Source organism: Rhamphochromis longiceps, linkage group LG7, assembly GCF_057381845.1.
Source record: "Rhamphochromis longiceps isolate RC_006_pf linkage group LG7, R_longiceps_female_GT1.1, whole genome shotgun sequence".
Classification (NCBI taxonomy): Eukaryota; Metazoa; Chordata; class Actinopteri; order Cichliformes; family Cichlidae; genus Rhamphochromis; species Rhamphochromis longiceps.
This window is the reverse complement of record NC_140563.1, coordinates 17,379,069-17,399,773: the sequence shown is the minus strand read 5'-3', so window position 1 is coordinate 17,399,773 and position 20,705 is coordinate 17,379,069. Positions and strand designations below refer to the sequence as shown.

General features: G+C 39.6%; 1 protein-coding gene across 1 annotated transcript; it reads left to right on the top strand.

Annotated features, from left to right (window-relative positions):
• Nucleotides 1-9,318: 9,318 nt before the first annotated feature.
• On the top strand, nt 9,319-19,957 carry tmpob (thymopoietin b). The gene is made up of 6 exons (XM_085412603.1): nt 9,319-9,937; nt 10,091-10,208; nt 11,313-11,465; nt 11,637-11,746; nt 12,658-12,755; nt 19,116-19,957. The coding sequence occupies exons 1-6, from the start codon at nt 9,704-9,706 to the stop codon at nt 19,498-19,500; spliced, it is 1,098 nt and encodes a 365-aa protein (XP_085268729.1). The 5' UTR covers nt 9,319-9,703; the 3' UTR covers nt 19,501-19,957.
• Nucleotides 19,958-20,705: the final 748 nt, after the last annotated feature.

Genomic DNA, 20,705 nt, shown 5'->3' with positions numbered 1-20,705 from the left:
TAAAAAACATTCTCCGTTTTGACATTAATCCTGCATAACAGAACAGATTACACAGCCGATCCATAACGCTACTCGGCATGTCAGTTATATTAACTTCATGAGCTATTGTGGCCATATGTTTTTGTCATCGAACACTCCCAAGAACTGATTTCCCTTTTATCAGAACCAGAAGTGCCTTACAATGGTGGGCTAAAGCAGAGACTGCAAAAAGGTTCAGTTACATAAGGAAATAAATTGTGTGTCCCAAAAGGACTGGATATTACCTTAAAGATAACTTGGTCAATTTACTTTAAATCATAGCTGATATTCAATATCACCCCCGCTGGCGGCTCTTACACTGCAGGGTGGCTTTCTAGTGATGCACCTGTGCTGAATTTGCAGGAAAACTCATATCCTTGTCTGAACGAGAAGAGCACGTCACTTTTGACTAGAAGCCGATCTCTGCTCAATCAAACCACCCAGTAGGCACTCTCACTCTAAATTAAAATTAAAATTGATATCCCCAGCAAGGCCAATATTTTTTGTTCTGCCACTAAATGTCGGCGATTTATCATTCAAACATCCTAGGGTTTTGTGTAGGTACTTTTGGACCTCAGGTACAGTGGGTTTGATGCTCAGCCAGAGACAATATCAGATCCATGCCAAGAGTCCAAGCTGTGAACGCTTGTCTGAGAGTTACCGTAAATCCTTCTGCTCGCACCACTAAGAAGCTCAGAAAGCCACAACCCTGCTATTTGCCACCCCTGTGGTCCTTACAGGTAGCCGCTGAGACTCCCTAAATAATGATCGCCATGTATAGGAGAGCAATGCAAGAACAGAGCTCAATGGATAAAGGCTTACCTGTTGCCCCTCATTTTCCTCAGCGGATAAGGACCGGGACTGTCAGTTTTTCTCTGTGTTGATTAATCTGGAGCTTTATTGGATATGATTCTGATGATTAATGGCATATTATCCTGCCCCTCTGATAAAAAACATTCAGCTTTAAGATATTTCCTGATTGAACCTGATATTCCTGGCTGTTATTCCTGAAAACACTAAACTTTTGAATGTAAAAATGTAATCAGCTCACTGTATTTATTGTAGAATTACAATGTTTAGGATTTTGCTGGGACTGTATTCAACCTTTTACCATTAATACTATGTAAACTCAGGAAGCATTTGAATTTGAACATATATACGTGCATGATTTCGCTTTGATAAATAAAAAGTAAATGTTTTTCTGAGTTGATTGATAGTGGCCGCATGGTTCATTAACGTGGACCCGTGTTCATTAATTTTAATGACCCTGCACATAAAAAGTGATAACTAGGGCAATGTCAATAAACATGATAATGTTCTTAATTTAGACGTTGGCAGATGGAAACTGTTTGATCAAAGCTGTCCAGAGAGGTCAAGCCCAACACTGCCTCCACCAGGAGTTCCCAGCAGGCTCCTGGAGTCACACATCAAGGTCTGTCGCTGGCCCTCGACCCCAAGGCCAAGTTTGAGTGAGCCAGAGGGAGACAACACACCATAGCTATGTGTAACTACACAGTGAGTCCTTTTGCTCGTTGCCATGCTGTAGCTGACCGCAGGATTGCAGTGTTTACTTAAGAGCCGGTGCATAAGAGAAAGGCGGACCACCGGCAGTAGCCACCCGCCGGGCTCTGGGCAGGACCTGGGGTTCATCTTTGTTGAAAATGGCTGTAGAACCTGTCACCTCCCACCGGACTGGCCTATATTTAGCAACAAACTGAAAAACCTCTTCATTCTTAAAAAGCTGTTTAGGTTTCCATTGAGAAGAGGCTTCAGAGGTGAGTGATGCTGCACTCCTGTGGTCTGAGGGATGCTTCTCTTTGGCATGGAGGACATATTTTGCTTACAGTCATAATCTAACTTCAAAGCACAGCCTAATACGATGTGGTCTAATAAAAACATGGAAAAACACATTTTGAGACAGTTATGGCATACAGCTCCACAGCTGAACAGAAAGAAGGCGATAAGAGCAGGCTGTGGAAAATACCTCGAACACATGTGAACACTTTTGCCAGTGCAATTATTTTCTTTACTTGGAAGTAAATTGAAATTTTTTTTAATCATTTCACTCTCTCACCAATACAAAATGTGACTACCAAGTCTGTAAGCTGTGCGCTTCTAATGTGCTGACCAACATACGGCGTAATTGCATGTGAACCGCTCGGCTCATTCCAGACTCACGAGGTGATATCGGATGAAAACGTTAAAAAAAAAATTGCACCTGATCACTGAGGACAAAACAAATATTATATCTTCCCTTTTCAAACTTCCACTAGCAGTTTTGATGAATGGTTGCTGTAGAAAACAACAATAACAATATATATATAAATAAATGTTATGTGTGTATTTGTGCCTAACTATCATTTCTTCTTCTCCATTCTGTAACAAACATGTTTTAAAAGCTAAATTTCTTATACATTTGAATGAGAATTGAGTTTTAGGTTCATTTGCTGAGAAAAAAAAAAGAAAAGATTGCATGTTTTCTGTCCTAATGAAGATGTTTTATTAATGACGATTTGCTGACTCTTGACTTTTTCTGTTTGCACGCCGCTCTCACTTCTCAACGTCTCATTGAGCTCGAGAGGAAAGCAAATCCAAGACAGGACATGCGTATTACATGTTTTCATTTGCCCTCGTATATGCCTGAATGGTGAAACAATCCCTCTTTTCATGCCCATGGTTTCATTCAGTGGGTGGCAAGAGCACCTCTATGATTGGGGATGAGAGAGCTGGGTGATTTTTTCCAAGGTGAGCACCTCACGGGAGATGACTGTTTGCTGCCATTAGTTTAAGTGCAGGAGTGTCAGTTAACCCGACACTGGCACCAGGAATACTTAATACCAGATGGAGGGAGCTGTCCTTGAAGTCTTAACAAGCAGGCGTGCAGAAACAAGCCTTTATTCAGTATGAGAGGACGTAGAAAAAACTGATAACTTAGCAAGGTTACCACAAAGTGTATGTTAAATCCCACATAGGAAAGGGAGGGATAAAGGAGATTGAAGGGGGTGGGGAGGGGCAGAAGTCCAAAGTGGATAAAAACACAGTTTAGATGTTGCTGACTATAATTTTTTATTGCGTTCAAAATACACAGGAATATAAAACAAAGCAGTGGTTGTCACGCTAAAGGGTCCAGCTGGTTAAGAGGTGTCAAATTATTGTACCTCAGCTGGATACATCGGTGTTGGACGCCAGGGGGTGAGAAAAGAGCCAAACTCAGCAGACTTTGGCACATTTGTCCTTTACCGCTGGCATGGACAAGCCACGCTGTGAGGCTTCGGAGCATCGATAGGCTTGCGGTGTTTTACTACCCAAAACTATGAGCTGCTACATAATCTGAACCATCAAGACTACCTCCTGGAAGAACAGCAAACACGAAGACAAGTGCCTTTTTCACATGATTCACCTCGGGTCTACTGACCAAATAGTTCTGGTGTAGGATGAGCTGAAGAGCAGCTCATTCAGGTAATGAGGCCTGAATGTTTTTACATTTCCAAAATTGAATAAGATAAGAACGTATCAGCAAGTACCAGATTTGTCTTGGCTGCAGCAGATACAGAGCTGAGATCTATTACTTAAAATAACTTGACACCAGAAACTCCCAAAACTGGCGAGGAAATTGCAAGAAGCCACGTCGGTCTATGGAAGCACCTCACATGAAGATCCCCAAAGAGGTCTCTGTTTGTCAGCTCTGATAAAATCCATTCCCTTTTCTTTATTCTCTTTTTTTTTTTTGGTACTTAATTGAAAATTGAGCTTCAGTTCTGCCAATGATTGCAATAAAATGATGAATGCACTGCATTGTTGGCGAGCTCACAGATCTGGCACTTGGCAACTGTGAGTCCTGCTGAGTCTCTGTTGATTGTCTACTTCTCATTCATTAGGGCCACTTAATGGGCCCTTCTAGCTTGACTGTGGAAACCTGTGAGCTCAGAGCCCAGGTTTCTGCGAAAGAGAGGAAACAGTCGCAGGGCATTGGGGTGTCACTACCGACACATCACAGGAGCCTTTCGAGAAGTCTTTGGCTCTTCCCATGCTGGTCTGGTACCTGTGTTCGGCCATGTAGACAGAAAAACTAAGCAGAGGCAGGTCTGTGTAGAACTTTTGCCAAGTTAAGCACGGAAATATTTCTTTCCTGTTAACTTGAGGCTCTGGCAGTCACTTGTGTGAGGTTGCCCTTTCTTTTTATTCAAGGGCCACTAGCCACTGTCTTCAGCCATGTTAGGCATGTAAAACAAAAAAGCTTACCCAACATCACCACCAGTCCATTCAGGGTTAGGGTGGGATTGGTGGTCACTTACTATCCATCCATTTTTGTAGAAGTTACACCTGTTTGGAACATAATTATGAAAAACAAAAAACGTATTTCAACATCATTTTAAGACTTGATTTCAAAAGCAAAATCTTCTAGTTTCTTAAAATTCACTCCACTCTAACCTTAGACAAGCTGCGAGTGACCTGGTAACTGGTAACCTGGTAACTGTCTCCAACGTGTTTTTTTTTTTGTCTGACATTAACTTTTGTGACATTTGGTATCAAATAGCAGTGGATTCTTGCTGAGACTCTCAAAAGTGATTGCCCTCCTATAACTTGCATTAGTAATATATTTAGCCAACTGAGAGTAGCAGAGACAAACTGTGAAAACAGCACAGCAACTTTGATCTGGATAACTAGTTTGCAGACTGTTCAAACAGTTTCTCTTCACGACAGCAGATACAGAGAAACATTAGGATTTTGTAGGATTTTTTTTTCTGTCACTTTTGCAAATGTACACACACACTCCTTTGTTTGTTCCTGAAGTTATTATCTGAAGAAACATTAGTACTGCTAAAACAATAGTATCAAGGAAGTGCTGACTTTTAATCAAGGATAACAACGCTGACTGATACCCATCACCTGGAGAGAATCTAACATAACCTTAGTGATGGACTCCAGAAGGGATGTTACTCATTTTACATTGTGGTCCAGATGCAGCTTTCTTTGACAACAAGTTCAAGCCATTCCAGAAAAGTGAAACTCCACTTGCTGTCAGTGTAAAGAAGATTAATTACACATTGAATCCCTGAGATAATTAAGAAAAGAGGCACAATTTCAAAAGCACGTCTCAGTTTTTCTACATTACAGAGAAATGCTGTTGTGGTTAATGGAGGGAATCTGACATAGATGTGTAAAATTACAGACAAGTTTTTTGTTAATTGACAGGAAATGTTATTTTTAATTTCTATTGTAAGTAAATACAGGAGCTTTTCTATCATTTAAATGTTACTTAGTTCATTTAATGCCGTTTAAATGGTCATGGAGGACAACTTTATCAGTGCAATGCTGTGATTGCAGCCATTCCCCAACTCTCTGTGAATGGTACTCATGGCCTTTGATCAGTGGTTGTTGAGCAATGGTCATGAGAATTTGCATAATTATGATGAAGGAACTGACCTCCCAGCCCATTGTTCCTTCAGTGGTGCTAGTTTCAATCCTTATGCAAACGTACTGTTTATAAGGTTGGGGAAACCTGCAGTCAGCTGAGACTGAAGAAGTCACTTGGATGAGTGACGAAACGTTTCTCCCACTGAAAACGTCACGTCCAGATGAACAGAATCAACCTTCGGAAACCTTATCAGTAGGAAAAACTGTAAAACTATAAGTCAGAAGTCTACACGCCCTCCGGGATTGGAGTCTTCGGTGGGCCAATTCTGCCCCTCCGGGCCTTATGTTTGACACCTCTGAACTACTGAACTACAGGATTTGAGCAGATTGCTCAGTTTAAAAGGGATAGGGCGTTAAATGTGTTTTCTTGGAATAAACTGCCTTTACATATCAGGACCTCTCCAACACTGGATACTTTTAAAACTCGTTTTAAGATCCATTTTTACTCCTTGGCTTTTAATTCTGTATGAGTCTGTCATTATTTTATTCTTATTATTTTCTTATCTTTTATTTTACTTTCCTTTTAAATTTTATCTGATTATTCTATTGCACAGTACTTTGGTCAACAGTTGTTGTTTTTTAAAGCGCTATATAAATAAAATTGATTTGATTTGATTTCAATAAAAATGGGGCATCAGGTGCACCAGAATTTTGTATCAATAAACTGAAAGAGAACAAGAAGGAAGACTTTGGTGTTTGGTTTGATTTCTTAGTACCTCTCTGAAACATTCATAAATTACTTTTGTAAAAAAATAACATTTTGAACCTTTGTATGTGCTTATTGACAATGAGCAAAACTGTGAAGTGAATTAAAGCTCTAAAGCAGTACAGTGTCACAAGCAACTGCTCCGACTGATAAGAGCTGAACCTTTATTTAGGCAAGTGGATGGCTTGTACTAAATTTTCCACCAGATGAGCTACATGAGTGCCTCGGTGGGGACTTAATAGAAAATCTTCAATGACTACTTGAAATTTCACACACAGTTATGTTTGCCTTAAGTTCAGCGAGGACATGAGCAAGTTTGTCTCTGCTCTCAATAGCCAAATAAAACGGGAAAAAGCCTAAATCATAATAGGAATGCAAATACACGGAGGAGTACGCCTGATACAAACAGGCAGGCCGCCAAATGGGCATCAGCAAGGGCCAGAAGGGCAGTCTCATTTTTCCTTCTGACAGAAATGTCTACAACTAAGTGCGTGTCCGTTAAGTAGAGTTTAGATTGTCAACAGATGAAAATATACTGTGTGAGCATTACTAGATGGCTGTTCCTAAGCCAGGACACACAAAACCCTGGTGAAATACACTGCTGCCCGCATCCTACCCTCCTTTTTGCACAGGAAACTGCCCAGGATTTGATCTTAATTAGTTTGGCAGCAAGTAATAACATCCTTGGAGGATTAGAGATTGTTGTGATAGATTAGTGCAGCAAAACTGACCGTTTTTAGCTTTTCGTGATACTGCAAAATGTTTCACATTATGTAAAAATTTGTGAATCTTGTTAGACGGGGGGGGGGGGGGGGGGGGGGGGGGGTGGGAATGAATGCACGCCTGTTGCGTAAATTTAGACCATGCAGCAGTTCTACGCCCGGGAAGTGACAGGTCTGTTGTCATACAGTATGCTGAAGCTTTGTAAGACCGATTAATTTCACAAGTATGTGTTTTGTTGTGTCAGTGGAATTGGATCAGACATTGACTGGGTGGTAAAGGTTGACTTTTCCTAAGGTACTTCTGTGGTTGGCTCATTTTGGATGTAGAGATGCTTAAAATCCAAGATAAACTCAAGCGAGGAGCCTGCGTTCAACATTTTTCTAAATGATCAGAAATCCTCTTTTAGAACATGGATGTTGGCATTTAAGTTCATTTGAGAGGTGCCGTCTTTTCCAAACACAACACAACATTTAATATTTCAATTGCCAATTCAACTCTCTCTCTCGGGGTAGCCGCCCGCTGGCTCTTGCTTTCACCTAAATTGTTTTTTTGTCTTCCTTCAGCCAGTTGTTACATTTGTTCTGTCAGTTTATTTAACAATCATCTGTCAAGAAATGCCATCAAATAAACTGACTGCTCGACATTAGGTGGAGCAGGGCCATTTCAAATGAATTCATTCTGAAAATGTGAACGTTGACGATTAAAGAGTAGTCTTTGATCATTTTTCAGAGGCCATGACTGTTATGCTTAAAGAGGCACTCTCTGTGATTCTTGGCCCAAGTCTTATTTTCTGTATAAATTACATACAAAGAAAGCTTAAGAGGTGTTTCTCAAGGGCTCAACATTTTTTACGCTTACACTCCATTGGCAAATCCGCTATGGAAAAGCTGAACTATACTTCAAGTGCTGTATTTTAGTGTGGTTTGGAGCTGAGGTGGGGATCAATTGCTTGGTTTCTGCAGCAGCATCCCAGAAAAGCCCCAGAGGGGCAGGTCTGAAGGACAGGTGGGGAGCCACACAGTGCCACCTCAAACCACTGTCCCCACACTGAGGGGAGGAGGAGGAGGAGAGTGTTCAGAGACCAAGACAAAGAGGAGGCAGTCGAACACTGCCGTGTCTGTGAGGGAGTGCGTAGATCCGCACCTAGTGATTTTCTGTTAAGGGGTCATTAAAAATAATTGACAGATTGTTTGGGCAACATTTGTCTTCTCCCAGACTCTTGAATTACCACCAACATCACGTGTTTGTTCAGCAATTCAGTGCAGCGAAATGAAATGTCACTTTAGCACAATTACCATCCCACCGAATAAACATCCATCCCAACTTCCGGTGTCTCATTTCTGCAAGTGGTAAATGCTTTTCTACTTTACTTGAGCACTCACAGTGCTTTATACAACATGCCTCATTCACCCATTCATAAAAGCACTTTTTATATGTCTTTTCTACCTAACATTCACACACATTCATCGTTTGATGGATGCATCAGAGAGCAACTTAAAATTTAGTATCTTACCGAAGGATACTCTGGCATACATAAAGGAGCAGCAAGGTATCAAACCACCAACCTTCCAATTAGTAGATGACCCCATTTGTCCAGCACTCTATAAAAAAAACTAAAGATGTGCAACTTGTAATGCAATATAGCAAGCATGTTTTCATCTTTTAAGCTGTCCTTCTGTCTACAAAAGTATTCATGCTTATAGATTAAAATCTGATGATCATGCAGATCCTTGGTAAACATCCATGGAAAAAAGTCTTAAAACATATTCTTGGCTTTTTTTCAGTGCTCTTTTTCTTTCTTTAAATATATTTTTTTATTATTCTTGTGAAAGTTGCCAAGTAATTATACCTGCTTGCCTTATCCCTGCAAAGCAGCATTTGTGCATTTATAACGTTAATAAAGTTTGCTTGCTTTCTGACTTCATAATAAACAGCATTAAGCCTTGGATAACCGATTTCTTTTCAAAAACTATGCGGCATTATGCTGCCCTCTTCTGTTACAGAGGCAGATTTCATCTAAATCGTGGAACATACGCCCATTGCCATGTGTAGCATGAAAATCTGTAGGGGCTCTATATTATTACAGATAATCAAGTTATTTACTACTAATGATTAGACTAAATTCATGTGGCAAACGGGATGGATAGAAACTGCAGCTGTATGAAAGCTTTTAACAGCTATTGCCATTGTAACATTGTTATCTCTTTCCTTGTTGCAGCGAATCAAATTAGTGTTTTAAACTCGCATCTGGCCGCTTCATAAAATCCCAGTATCAATAAAGTCCTGAAAATGAAACTAATATGCGAATTTCGTCGACGGGATTTAATGTAAAGCTGTTCTCCAAAACCCACAAAGCTTCGGTTTCTTTGTCGCGGCAGCCTGCCAAGGTTCCATTCATAGCAAGCCAATCAGAGAAGAGTTTACTGAGGACTTCCATCCAATAGCGGCGCTGTTTGATGTTTGGCCCTGTTGCGACCGCGGACAGACAGAAGCAAGTGGACCGGTTTGAAGCTAAGCTAATTCAGTCAAATTACATTAAGTTAATTTAGCTTTTTTCACTGATTTCATTTACAGCAAACGCGCTTATCTGTTTTCGAAAAATCAAAGCTATCTGTAAATAGTTGAACCGATAGGCTAACGAGAAGAATTGGGCGTTTATCTTAATAAACCGCTTCTGTCCTGCTAGCTTAATTGGCAGCGGGTAGGCGCCACTTCTGTTTGACAACAGCGCTATTCCGTCACGTTCCCGGTGTTGTTTGTAGCGGCTCGGCGAACTAGCTTCCGTTAGTCACGAAGGAAATCGCTCAGAGATTTTTTAACAATAAAAATAAAGTTAGAATGGCAGAATTCCTCGAAGATCCGTCAGTTCTCACGAAAGACAAGCTGAAAAACGAGCTTACGGCAAACAATGTGCCCCTTCCGAGCGGAGAGCATAAAAAAGAAGTGTATGTGCAGCTGTATCTGAAGAACCTGACCGTACTGAACAACAAGAAGACCCCACCTGCAGACACCTTCTCCAGCGATGAAGAGTTACCTGCCCCGGTGGTGTCAAACAAAAGTCGCTCCGGAAGGGTAAGTTTCTAATTGCTAAAAATTAGGTTTTATTTTTACTTTTTCCCACCTGTGGTTTGATGGTAGTCTCCACGCGTCTGATTGGACTGGTTTATGTTTCGAAAATTGCAACACTAATGTTTCTTCTTTTCTTTTTTTTCACCTTTTTTACAGAAAGCTACCAGAAAGACAGACAAGCCTCGCGCGGAGGAAGTGGAGGTGACAGATCTGACTGATGAAGACTTAAAACAGCAGCTGGCAAAGCATGGTGTGGACGTAGGACCCATTGTTGGTGAGTTCCCTGGATTCATTCATTCATGTCCTACACATGCAAAATAAAACAAATGTAATTTATCAAGATGGCAAGAGCACAGATACAAACAGAAAAATTAAAAATATTTTTAAAAAGGAAAATTTTAAAAAAGAAAAAAAGCAATCGCAATAAATCCTTTAAAAACTGAATCAAACAATGATACGAATAGCGTGATATTTTTATACTAATCACAGTCGAAACAGGAAAATCTGGCTTCTTTTTTTTTTTTTTTTTTTTTTAGTGTAAGATTTGATCTAATTCCAACCCAACCCAAGACTATACAAATGTACAACACCGTAGTCAAAACAAGTCTAGTCCAACAATAAATGTCAAGACCTATGCTGTCATAAGAGAATATGTTTGTTTTAAAGGTAAATTATATTTTTAAACCCATTTTTTGTAACAGCAAAACAGTTAGTCAAGGGTTTTCCAGTTATAAAAATAAAAATGGCAGTGCATTTGTTACACTGTGCCGTGGATTGTTGCTAAATCCACGACTACAAGGAGCCTAATATATTAGTTATGTGAGATGAACATAATTACTTGCAATGATTAAATACAAAGGTGATGAGAGGTCAGGGAAAAGAAACAGATTAGAGTTGGGCTAAATTAGTGAACTAAACAAATCTAAAACTGAAAACAGTCATTTTTAGTAAGTTTGTTTCTACTGTTAGTTACTGCTGGTAACTCCCACTCCACTTATAATAAATAAGAAAAATGCAAAAAGCAACTGAGGAAAAAAAGCTTGAGGAGAGGGAGACGTGCAGATGAGCCTCCACAGCCAGTCAGTACGGTGAATCAGCGAGCATTTTAACCAGATGATAGAAAAAAAACAATATGCAGGCAGATTAACCAATGCATCAAGGCACACCTAACACAAAACGTTTTATGATAAGAATCAAATCCATTGTCCAAAAAAATTATAAAAATCTGTACTATGCAGAACATTGCATAATCATACAATGAAAATGAAATGATACAAAGATACCGGTAAATCTGAAAAGAAAACTAAGGCAAATACTATGCAAACGTTTAATGAAAGGCATGAATTATTTCCCCTTTAATCCCTCTGTGTCCTTTCAGCCTCTACCCGTAAGGTGTATGAGAAGAGGCTGCAGAAGCTTTTGGACCAGCCTCCAGCTGAACCCGAAGCTCCTACTGTCACAACTCTCCCCAAGGCAGACAGTAATCAGAACGGCAACACAAACTCCGACCAGTACAGCGACAAAGAAGACGGTGAGCCCTTGGGGGGGTGTTGGTTGGTTGGGGGTTTCATCGAGGAAAAAGTTTTCAAATTGGTTGCAATAGGCCCATGAGTATTACACATTATACATATTTGTAATATCCCATGGGTATTACAAATACACATCATGATATTGATGTTCCCTCATTTCAATCTTCACACAGAGGAGGTCCCTGCCCCTGAACCAGAGCCAGTTCCTGTGGTAGAGAAGTCTGTGAGGAGCAGAGGAAAAGCTCCTGTCACTGTCAGAACCAGCAGCAAACGGCAGACAAAGGTGAGGCTCACTCTACCAGCTCTGCATCAGTAATAATAATTGGCAGTCTCAGAGTGCAAAGTGTCTTAAGTGGATTTAGTTATTTAATATTATAGATTACTAAAAAGCCAACAAATAGACTAATATTTTTCTAACCCATCTTATTCACAACAATTCCCACAGAGTAAAACAGACCAAGCATAAAGATAAGTTCATGTGTCACTTGACCCACTCTGGATTCAGTTGATGATGTTTTTCTGCATCACCAACTGAATGCATGCACGTTCTCGTCACTCTGCAGCACGCAGAGTTTGCACAGCTTCAGTTTAACTGCAGGGTGCGATGTGGTGGTATTCCCAATGTTCAGCTCAAAAGGGTGAATGTGTAACACATTTCCTCAGCAAAAGGAAATATTCAGTAAAAATGTGACACTATAAAATATTTGGGCATATTGGGGCCTGATAAATGTAAAAAGAAAGAATTACCAGATTTTTTTTTTAACCTTATTTTTGTTTTTAAGAAAAATAAGAGCCACATGAGGATATTTGTTTCAATTGTTTAGTAGAACAGTATCAGTATAATGTCCTCGTAAGTGGATATCAGGCCCTTGTAGAGCAAAATTGAGTATTTTGGTCTAAATAATCCAAAATGTGATGTCCACATATGTGGACACCAGGTCCTAGGAGGTTAAAGTCAATTTTAAACTAAAACTTCACCAGCTTCAGGCCAGGAGTTGTGGTTAGTTTTATTTAGTATCAGCATCTAGTTAGGTAAAAAGAGTGCCACTAGAATAACACTGAAATCATAACACTAAAGATGTTGACTTCAAGCTCTGCATACCTCACTAACCTGCTCATCTCCCTTCATCGCTCCCCACTATAATTACAGCATAGTTTCAGTTTGCGTGAACATGTTTTATGTTACACTGACAGGTGGTGGAGGAAATTCCTGAAGAGACCCCTAAAAAGGCCACTGAGAGTGTGGTTGAAGATATCCTTGCCAATGAAATAAGCACACCAACCGGCATCAGGTAACACCTGATAATCATGTTTTATGTTATTTGTCTTTATTTGTTTTGAGACAGTTGTATGGAACATGCGAACCGGATATTTGGAAATATTAAAGAACACGACTACTGTGATGTGTTAGAGAGTCGGAGGGCTTTTGACAGTGCTACAGTGCAGACTCCAGCAAGTGTAATTGTTCTTGGTAGCCAAAAAAAAAACTAAACATGGGTTGTTATTAGAGCTCGGCGATAGAACGATAACGATATGTATCGCGATATAACTTTTACTCGATAGAGAAATTAAGCTATCGCGATAGACCTCGCCGCTCTTGTCCTCTTAAAAAAAAAAAAAAAAAAAAAAAGGTCAGCCGATCCAAATTCAGTAGCGCAGAGCTGAACCAATCACAGCCGCAGCGTCACGTCGCGTGACTTGTTACGTACAGCACAAGTGCCAAGCCGCACGTGTGTTTGTTTGGGAAGCAGCCAGCGGGTAATGGAGGAAATGAGTGTGCCGACTAGAAAAATCAACCGAGCGTGACCGAAGAGAAAACAGATGATGGTTCCAATGCCGGAGAGATTGTCGAACGGAAGAGCCATAGAAGTTCCGTAGTTTGAAGGTATTTCGGCTATTTCAAGTCTGACAAAAAACAGAGTAGCGTGCACTGTAAATTGTGCCGAAAGCAAGTCTGGAAATACAATAAACTGGTGCATGCGTCACACTGTGCGCCACGTTATTGTTTCGGTGAAATGAATTTCTACAATACTGTTACTGTTAATTCTACTCTCTGCAGTGTTTAAATGCTTACATATACACACAGTTACTGTCCCTCCACACATACGACTCGGTTCTGCTTCTGTGCCGCAGCTTTGTTTACTTTTTCCCACCGAGGCTTCTAGACTTCTGATTGGCCAACATTTCTGCACGGTTAGGAATCTAGCGCCACCTGCTGCTTTGGCATGTTCATAGCAGCGTTTTCCTTCATTTCTGCCTTTACGTGTGGACGGGATTATTTTTTAAAACGAAAACCGAAAATCTCCGTTTTCAAAAATACCCGTGTACGTGTGGACGTAGCCTCAGTCTCTGACTGGAAGCGCTAATTCGTCATTCGGCTTTTGTCAGACTAAAGTAACTGTTAAAACTGTTTGAAAAGCTAAGCTATACAACAAGGAGAGATTGAGAATTTCCTTTTAGTTCTCAGTTTATTTGATATTGACAAAAGTTAGTCAGTTTTGTCTGTTCTTCTGTAAAACAAACTAAGATTTATTTTTAGAATTAATATTTTGTTTCTAAGTGGAATTGACAATTTAGTCTGTTTTGTTTGTTCTATTTTGAAACTTAAACGCTTTAGCGGCTGCCTTTTGTGTAGTTTGCAATATTTGCCTTTATTTATCTGAAAAAGTCTCATGTTCCTTAAGTACATCTACCCTGTTGAACTTATTATGGGAAATAAATATTTAAATAAAAACAAGCTGCTGATTATTTCACATTTTACTTGTGAGCAATGGCACATTTAAATCTTACAAATATAGTTATTTGGCTTATATCGTGATATATATCATTATCGCCTGAAATGAAAAAAACATATCGTGATATGAAAAAATCTCATATCGCCCAGCTCTAGTTGTTATAATTTGGAATACACAGAAGGCTGTGACTATGTCTGTTTACTAGGGCTGCTCAATTAATCGAATTTTAATCACGATTACGATCTGGGCTTTCAACGATCATTAAAAATGACTGAGCCGATTATTAGACCCTCCCTCATGCTTTACTCTCGCGCTGCTCCGTGTGGTAAGTCAAGCGCACCGCTCTCCATTTCGAACACGCGTCACAACAATTAAGAGGACCCGAGGGAAGCTCGGAAAGCTAAGCAGAAGTTATTTGGAGAGGAGAGTGACTGCCGTTGGTTGAAAAGAGGTTAAAAAAAAAACTTCAGTGGTGTGGAAACATTATGGGTTGGCGGAGTTAGACGTGGATCAAGTAGACAGTGTGTAAACTTTGCTACGATGTAGTACCTGCACCACAGAGCAACACTGCAAAGTTGACTAAACATAGATGTTTACATTTTTCATTTATTTCTTATATTGCAAACATTTGCACTGTTATCAGTATTTGCACACTATTTTATATTATTTTTTAAAGTCATTATTCAATACATTGTTATTGTTAACCCTTTAAAGCCGGTCAGAGCAGCACACTCCGTTTTGCGTAACTATTTTTAAATCCCTGTAGAACCTGAACCGCTAAGCTAGCGCAATAATTTGTTTTGCATATGAAACCGGAGGAGTTGTACTTACATCTTATGCCATCAGCTTGTCCTCGGTCACGGTTTCCTTCCACATAAAGCTTTGCAAAAAATTGCATAAAAAGCGCTTGCAGGAACAAAAACATAATATTCCAGAAACACGCTTTGCCGATCCATCAGCTGTTCCTAACACTTCCCACTTTGAAAAAGACGTCAACTCGAACTATCGCATTTCCTGCCCGAAACCGGAAGTGATGTCATTTTTGCGGAAAATGTAGTTTTTTACTTGTAGGCCTTAAGTAAAAAACTATACTATACTTATACTAGTGTTTTTATAAGTCATGTTTGACTCTATACTTTTCTGAATAGTTTCTGGGATGCTTAGAACTCGAATTGCACAGCTGGAAATAGTTTATTTTGATGCACGTGCTGTTTTCTTTGCAAATTTGCATCATAGGATTGTTTTTTTTGTTTTTCCTGCAGTATATAAAAATTGCTGTATCTCCAAAATAAAACTATGAAGACACTCAAAATAAATTTCCTGTTGTTGTAAACTATTTTTTGCAACTTTTTTGTATTTAAAGTTTTGAGGGATAAACCTCTTAAATTTCTCCAAGTAGAAATATATGTAAACAAAACAAAAACGATTTTCAATTTTTTTGTAGTTTATTGCACTTGTTTGCAATTAATGTAGTTACTATGGACTTAATGCATACATATTATTAAAATATGGGCTATAACAGTTGTATTGATGTATAGCAACTTGAAATGCTCCCACAAATGGCACTACAGCATGTACAAAAAAAATAATATAAGCTCTGGCGGACTTGGTTCTATGGTAGGTCTTAAAGGGTTAAATAAATATCGTCAAATAATCGTGATCTCAATTTCGGTGAAAATAATCGTGATTATCATTTTTGCCATAATCGAGCAGCCCTACTGTTTACTACGTAATGCTAACACAAAGCCAGTAATCTGCAAGGTGTGTAAGTAAAACTGATCAACATTTGTTAGCTCAAACTAAAAATCTGCTTGGCTTTGACACTTTACCCAAACTACATAAAAAAGCTAAACATAGCATACAAAGACTAGAGATGGCACGATACCACTTTTTTATGTCCAATACCGATATCATAAATTTGGATATCGGCCGATACCGATATGAATCCGATATAGTGTGTTTTTAATCAATAAAACTGTTTTTTTTTAATATCTTGCTGCATTTTGTATAAGTTCAAACTCAAGTTTTAAAAACCCACTAAAGCTATTGTTATACCTGTATGCAAGAAATACACTGCACCCAAAATATTTCATAGTTCAGCAATAATGATCAATCTAATAAACTTAAACCTACTCCATCTTTCCTATTCTGGTATTTTAAGGAGTACTTACCTACTTAACTAATAGGGTTGTAAACTCCCAGCAAAAAAAAATAAAAAATAGGGAACCCCCCCCCCCCACCCTCCACCTCATGATGCTTAATCGACATAATCAACTTTAATTTGATGCAGTGTGGGGGAAAAAAAAAAAAAAAATCCACAGAAATCAATTATTTTTCTACAATATTTAAATAGATTCAACATCTTTCTTCAACAGAACTGCAGACTGCACAGCTGGTACCTTCCCAAAGGGAAAAAGTACTATAGCTTACTAGGGTATATTAGACTTAATAGGTACTATATACAGTAATGGACTTCTATACATTTTACATCAGATTAAACCTTTGGGTGTAAGATTCAGATAATTATTTATTAAAAGTGTTACGTTCTTAGTCTAGGCAAGTATTGAACGCAACAAGAAGTTGGCCCACTCACACACCACCCAAACAAGAATGACCGCTTCAGCCTTCGTCTGTCTTCGCTGGCGTGTTCTTTATGTTACGTTCTAGGTCTAGGCCTGTCTTGAACGCAACAAAACATTGGCCCACTCACACTCCACCCAAGCAAGAACACAAACAACAATCTCTTTTAAAATGCTAAGCAGCTATTTATTTGCTTCAGCAGTGAGCAGTGCCAAAAATAACAAACAAAACTCCCTAATGGTCCCTATGCTTTCTTACCCAAACTGAAAACCAAACAAAAGACAATTCCCTTACCTAACTCGCTACATGAAAAACAGGAGAAAACTTAATCAACAAAAATGGCTTCTCACGCCTACTAGGCTGCTACAGTGAACAATATATACAAGGTGGAAAAAATACTCAATTGCTACTTTACAAATCTATTTACAGCTATTTACAAAACTACAATACCAACATCACAATGATCACGACCCATGACAAACTGAAACACAGGGCTTAAATACATAGAGGGAGCAATCAGGGAATGAACAACAGGAGGGAAACACAGCTGGGGCAAATCAGAACTGACGAGACAAGGAAGCGTAAACTGAACACACTGAGATAAGACAGACCTTCAAAGTAAAACAGGAAACACATAACAGTCACGCCCAACACAAAACACTGACAACATTGGATCGTAACAGCTAGACATTTTAAATGAGAATAAGAAAGAAAAGTATGTCTTTGTGCACCCTTTTCCCTGTTAATGCCCTATCGGCCCCCCTGGCTAAACTTTGCTAGATCCGCCCCTGCACAGTTACCAGCCGTTAGCTGCGCAGAAATGGATCCTGGTGTAGAAAGTAATATTAAATAAATTCTAACAACAGCTTATCAAGCGTAAACGTGCTGCTGTTGTTCAGCCGCTGGTTTCCTCTTTCTGGCGCGAAGTGGGTGATAAACAAACAAGAGAGACAGTCGCGACAGAAAAGCCGATCAGCTGATCATTAATCAGTTTCATGATTGAAGTAGCAGCAGGAGAGGGAGGGAGAGAGGCAGTCGCTCCATATATCTGTTGTTAAGCTTAACGCTGGAATGCTTTACAAACATTCAGAGATGAACTTACACACTTGCTTTACTTCTCTCTGGGATCACTTTCTCAGAGATGAAATGCCGGTTTGGTAGCGAGGCTCCAAATGCTCAGCCTGACCGCAGACAGGTCCCGCACCCACAGCCGCTCTATCACGTGACGCATACTGCTCCGACGTGCTACGGTTATGAGCCGAGTTATGCCATGTTGCAAGTGCTTTTTGATATTTACTGATATTTCTCTCCGATATCGATCCAGTAATTTAGGTCAGTATCGGACCGATACGTAATATCGGATCGGTCCATCTCTAACAAAGACATTAAAAATGGCTGGGAAATGCTGTAAATCACTTGCAGTTCTTTCCATCTACTTGGAGCACTTTTAATAAAATACCAAAACTTATACAAGTTTTTTTTCTGAACACACAAAAAATCAACTGAAGAAAATACTGAATTTTTGTTTTGTGTGCTGACAATATTGGTCACAAAGGCTCATAAAAATTCCCATTGAAGAAAACTTCAATCAGTTCCTCTCAAAACCCAGCTCACACTTGAAGTATTCACCTCATGCTCTAGAGCAGCCTTTTATTGAACTACTAAATAAACAAATTGGTATTCTCCTTCTGGCCAGATACGCGGCAGCGCTTCAGCTACAGTTTTGTTCGTATTTAGCAAAAGTAAAATGCAGACATAACTGTACACATTAGTTTTTGATTGCTAGTGAAAAAATGTTTTCTTTACAAATACTCTCTCACTGAACTAACACAGCCAATCCCTCAACATGTTTGTACTCTCTGCTCATATGGCCTTCATATTGAATATTTGTTTTTTGCTTTTTAAAGAACTTATTTTAACATTGCACTCAATAAAAAAAAAAAACAAATCCTCCCTAACAAAAAATAACTTCAAGGGCCAAATTGCATTATGCAAGTAGGGGTGACGTGGGCCGCGAGTTTGAGATGCCCCTGCTCTAGAGTTTTTGGGGGTTTTTTTTGTTTTTTTGGAACTAGATTAATTCACATTACAGCACAAAAAGATAATGTTGCTTTATTTTGTGCAAAGAAAAGAAGTTCTTTAAATGGCAAGGTTAAATATTTAAAATCTTTAAATTTGGGTCTAGATCCTTTTGATCTGCTCAGAAAAGATCGTAATATGTGAGCGCGAGCTGTGGGGAAAACTGTTGAGTGCACAGATGTATTTATTTAATTTCAGTCTAATCAAATTTTTCCTGCTTTTGTTTTGGGTTTTTTGGGGTTTTTTTTTTTTTATCAGTGCGACCTGCAGGCGTCCAATCAGAGGGGCAGCTGGTCGGCCTTTAAAACCAAGTGAGTACTGGCTGGATGAGTCCCGCGTGAAGACCGATGTCCACACCGAATACAACTTGTATTCTGAGTCTCTGTCCCGGCCGAGCTTCACGGTCTCCCCAAACGCAGCACCGGTTCGACGAAGCTTCCTGCCCCTGCTGCTCAAGCTCCTGCTCCTTGTGGTGGTGTGCGCTTCTCTGTTCTTTGTCTACCAGAACCTGGACGCCGATCAGATCAATACCCTCAAAGGCCTCTCTGACAGCGTCGTCGTCCCGGTCCAAAGCGCCGTGGACAAAGTCGCCACCTACCTGGGCATCAGCGGCAGCGGTGTCACAGAGGGCATCCCCAAGTAAAGACCATCAGCAGCCCCTCGCCATATCCACAGCACCTCCCTGCCGCCCACCACAGCACACCACAACTCAAGCAGTAAACCTTGCTCACCTCTTTTCCTCCATGTGTGGACAGATTTAATTGGAACGATTAAAAATTGTCCTCTCTGGACTCTGACTTTCCTCCTGCCACAAGAGGGAGGTATATTCAAACAGTAGCTTCTGGATAACACTGTTTGTGGCAGTCAGAAGAGACTAATTTTAATGTTGATTTTAATCTGTGAATTGTTTGTGTCTTTGTGTGTATTATAACCCTCATATGTAGAAATGAGTGCAGAACGGAGAGGCTATTTTTATCCGTGCATGGTTGTAGTTTTTAAAGGTCATACTGTAGTTTTTTTTTTTTTCCGACGCCGTGTGCCAGGTGTTTTCTGACGGTGAAGTGCCTGGACACTATTAGCACTTAGTGCCCTCCCGTACATCTACATATATATAATTTTCTTTTTTCTTTTTATCCCCAAGCACAGAGCAGCGCTTATACTAACACCAGAATGTCTACACCCGTGTTTCTTTATCAAATAGGGACGCACTCATGTATCGAATGGTGTTGGTTGTTACTGGCCTTGTTAACTGATCAGCTTATTGGCAAATATGATGACATTTCATTGGCATTGGGGGAGGGGGTTATTTGTTGTGTGTCATCTGTTTTGTGCTAAATGTTCACAGATGGTTTGATAAAATGATATTTAGTTAATATGATGATGATTTATGTGTTTCCCTGCCACAAAAGAGGAATATAAAAACAAGATAAATAAAAGCCAGCATTAGCTTTAGGCCGTACTGTCACTGTAAGCATCGCTGTCAGGCCAAATTTTCACAATCAGTGCGTCATTGGTATCAATTTCAACATTTTCTCTCCAGCTATAGTGTTAAGTAGAATATTTGATTTATTTCTATGGTGCTCAGGTTGATTCAGCTCAAGCGTTTTTCATGTGGTCTGTGTTGGGAGGAGGCGTGGTGTAATCAGGTCACATCACTGCATGAGGAAAATCGGCCCACGTTCAAGCATGAATTAGAAGCTCTTTTTTTTTTTTTTTTTTTTTTTTGTTTAAATCTTTTTTTAAATAGCTGATCACTGCTAAGATCTCTCATAATGGGATTTGTGATCATGGCTTAAATTTTAATTCTCAGCTTTGTGTATTGTAGCGATTTTTACACTTGGCAGGTTG

What these genes read in the sequence shown, in the direction of transcription:
- tmpob (XM_085412603.1), top strand. Translation starts at nt 9,704, where the DNA reads ATGGCAGAATTCCTCGAAGATCCGTCAGTTCTCACGAAAGACAAGCTG. An exon ending in GTACAGCGACAAAGAAGACG is followed by an intron (nt 11,466 to 11,636) that starts GTGAGCCCTTGG and finishes ATCTTCACACAG; the next exon opens with AGGAGGTCCCTGCCCCTGAA. An exon ending in AGCACACCAACCGGCATCAG is followed by an intron (nt 12,756 to 19,115) that starts GTAACACCTGAT and finishes TTTTTTTATCAG; the next exon opens with TGCGACCTGCAGGCGTCCAA.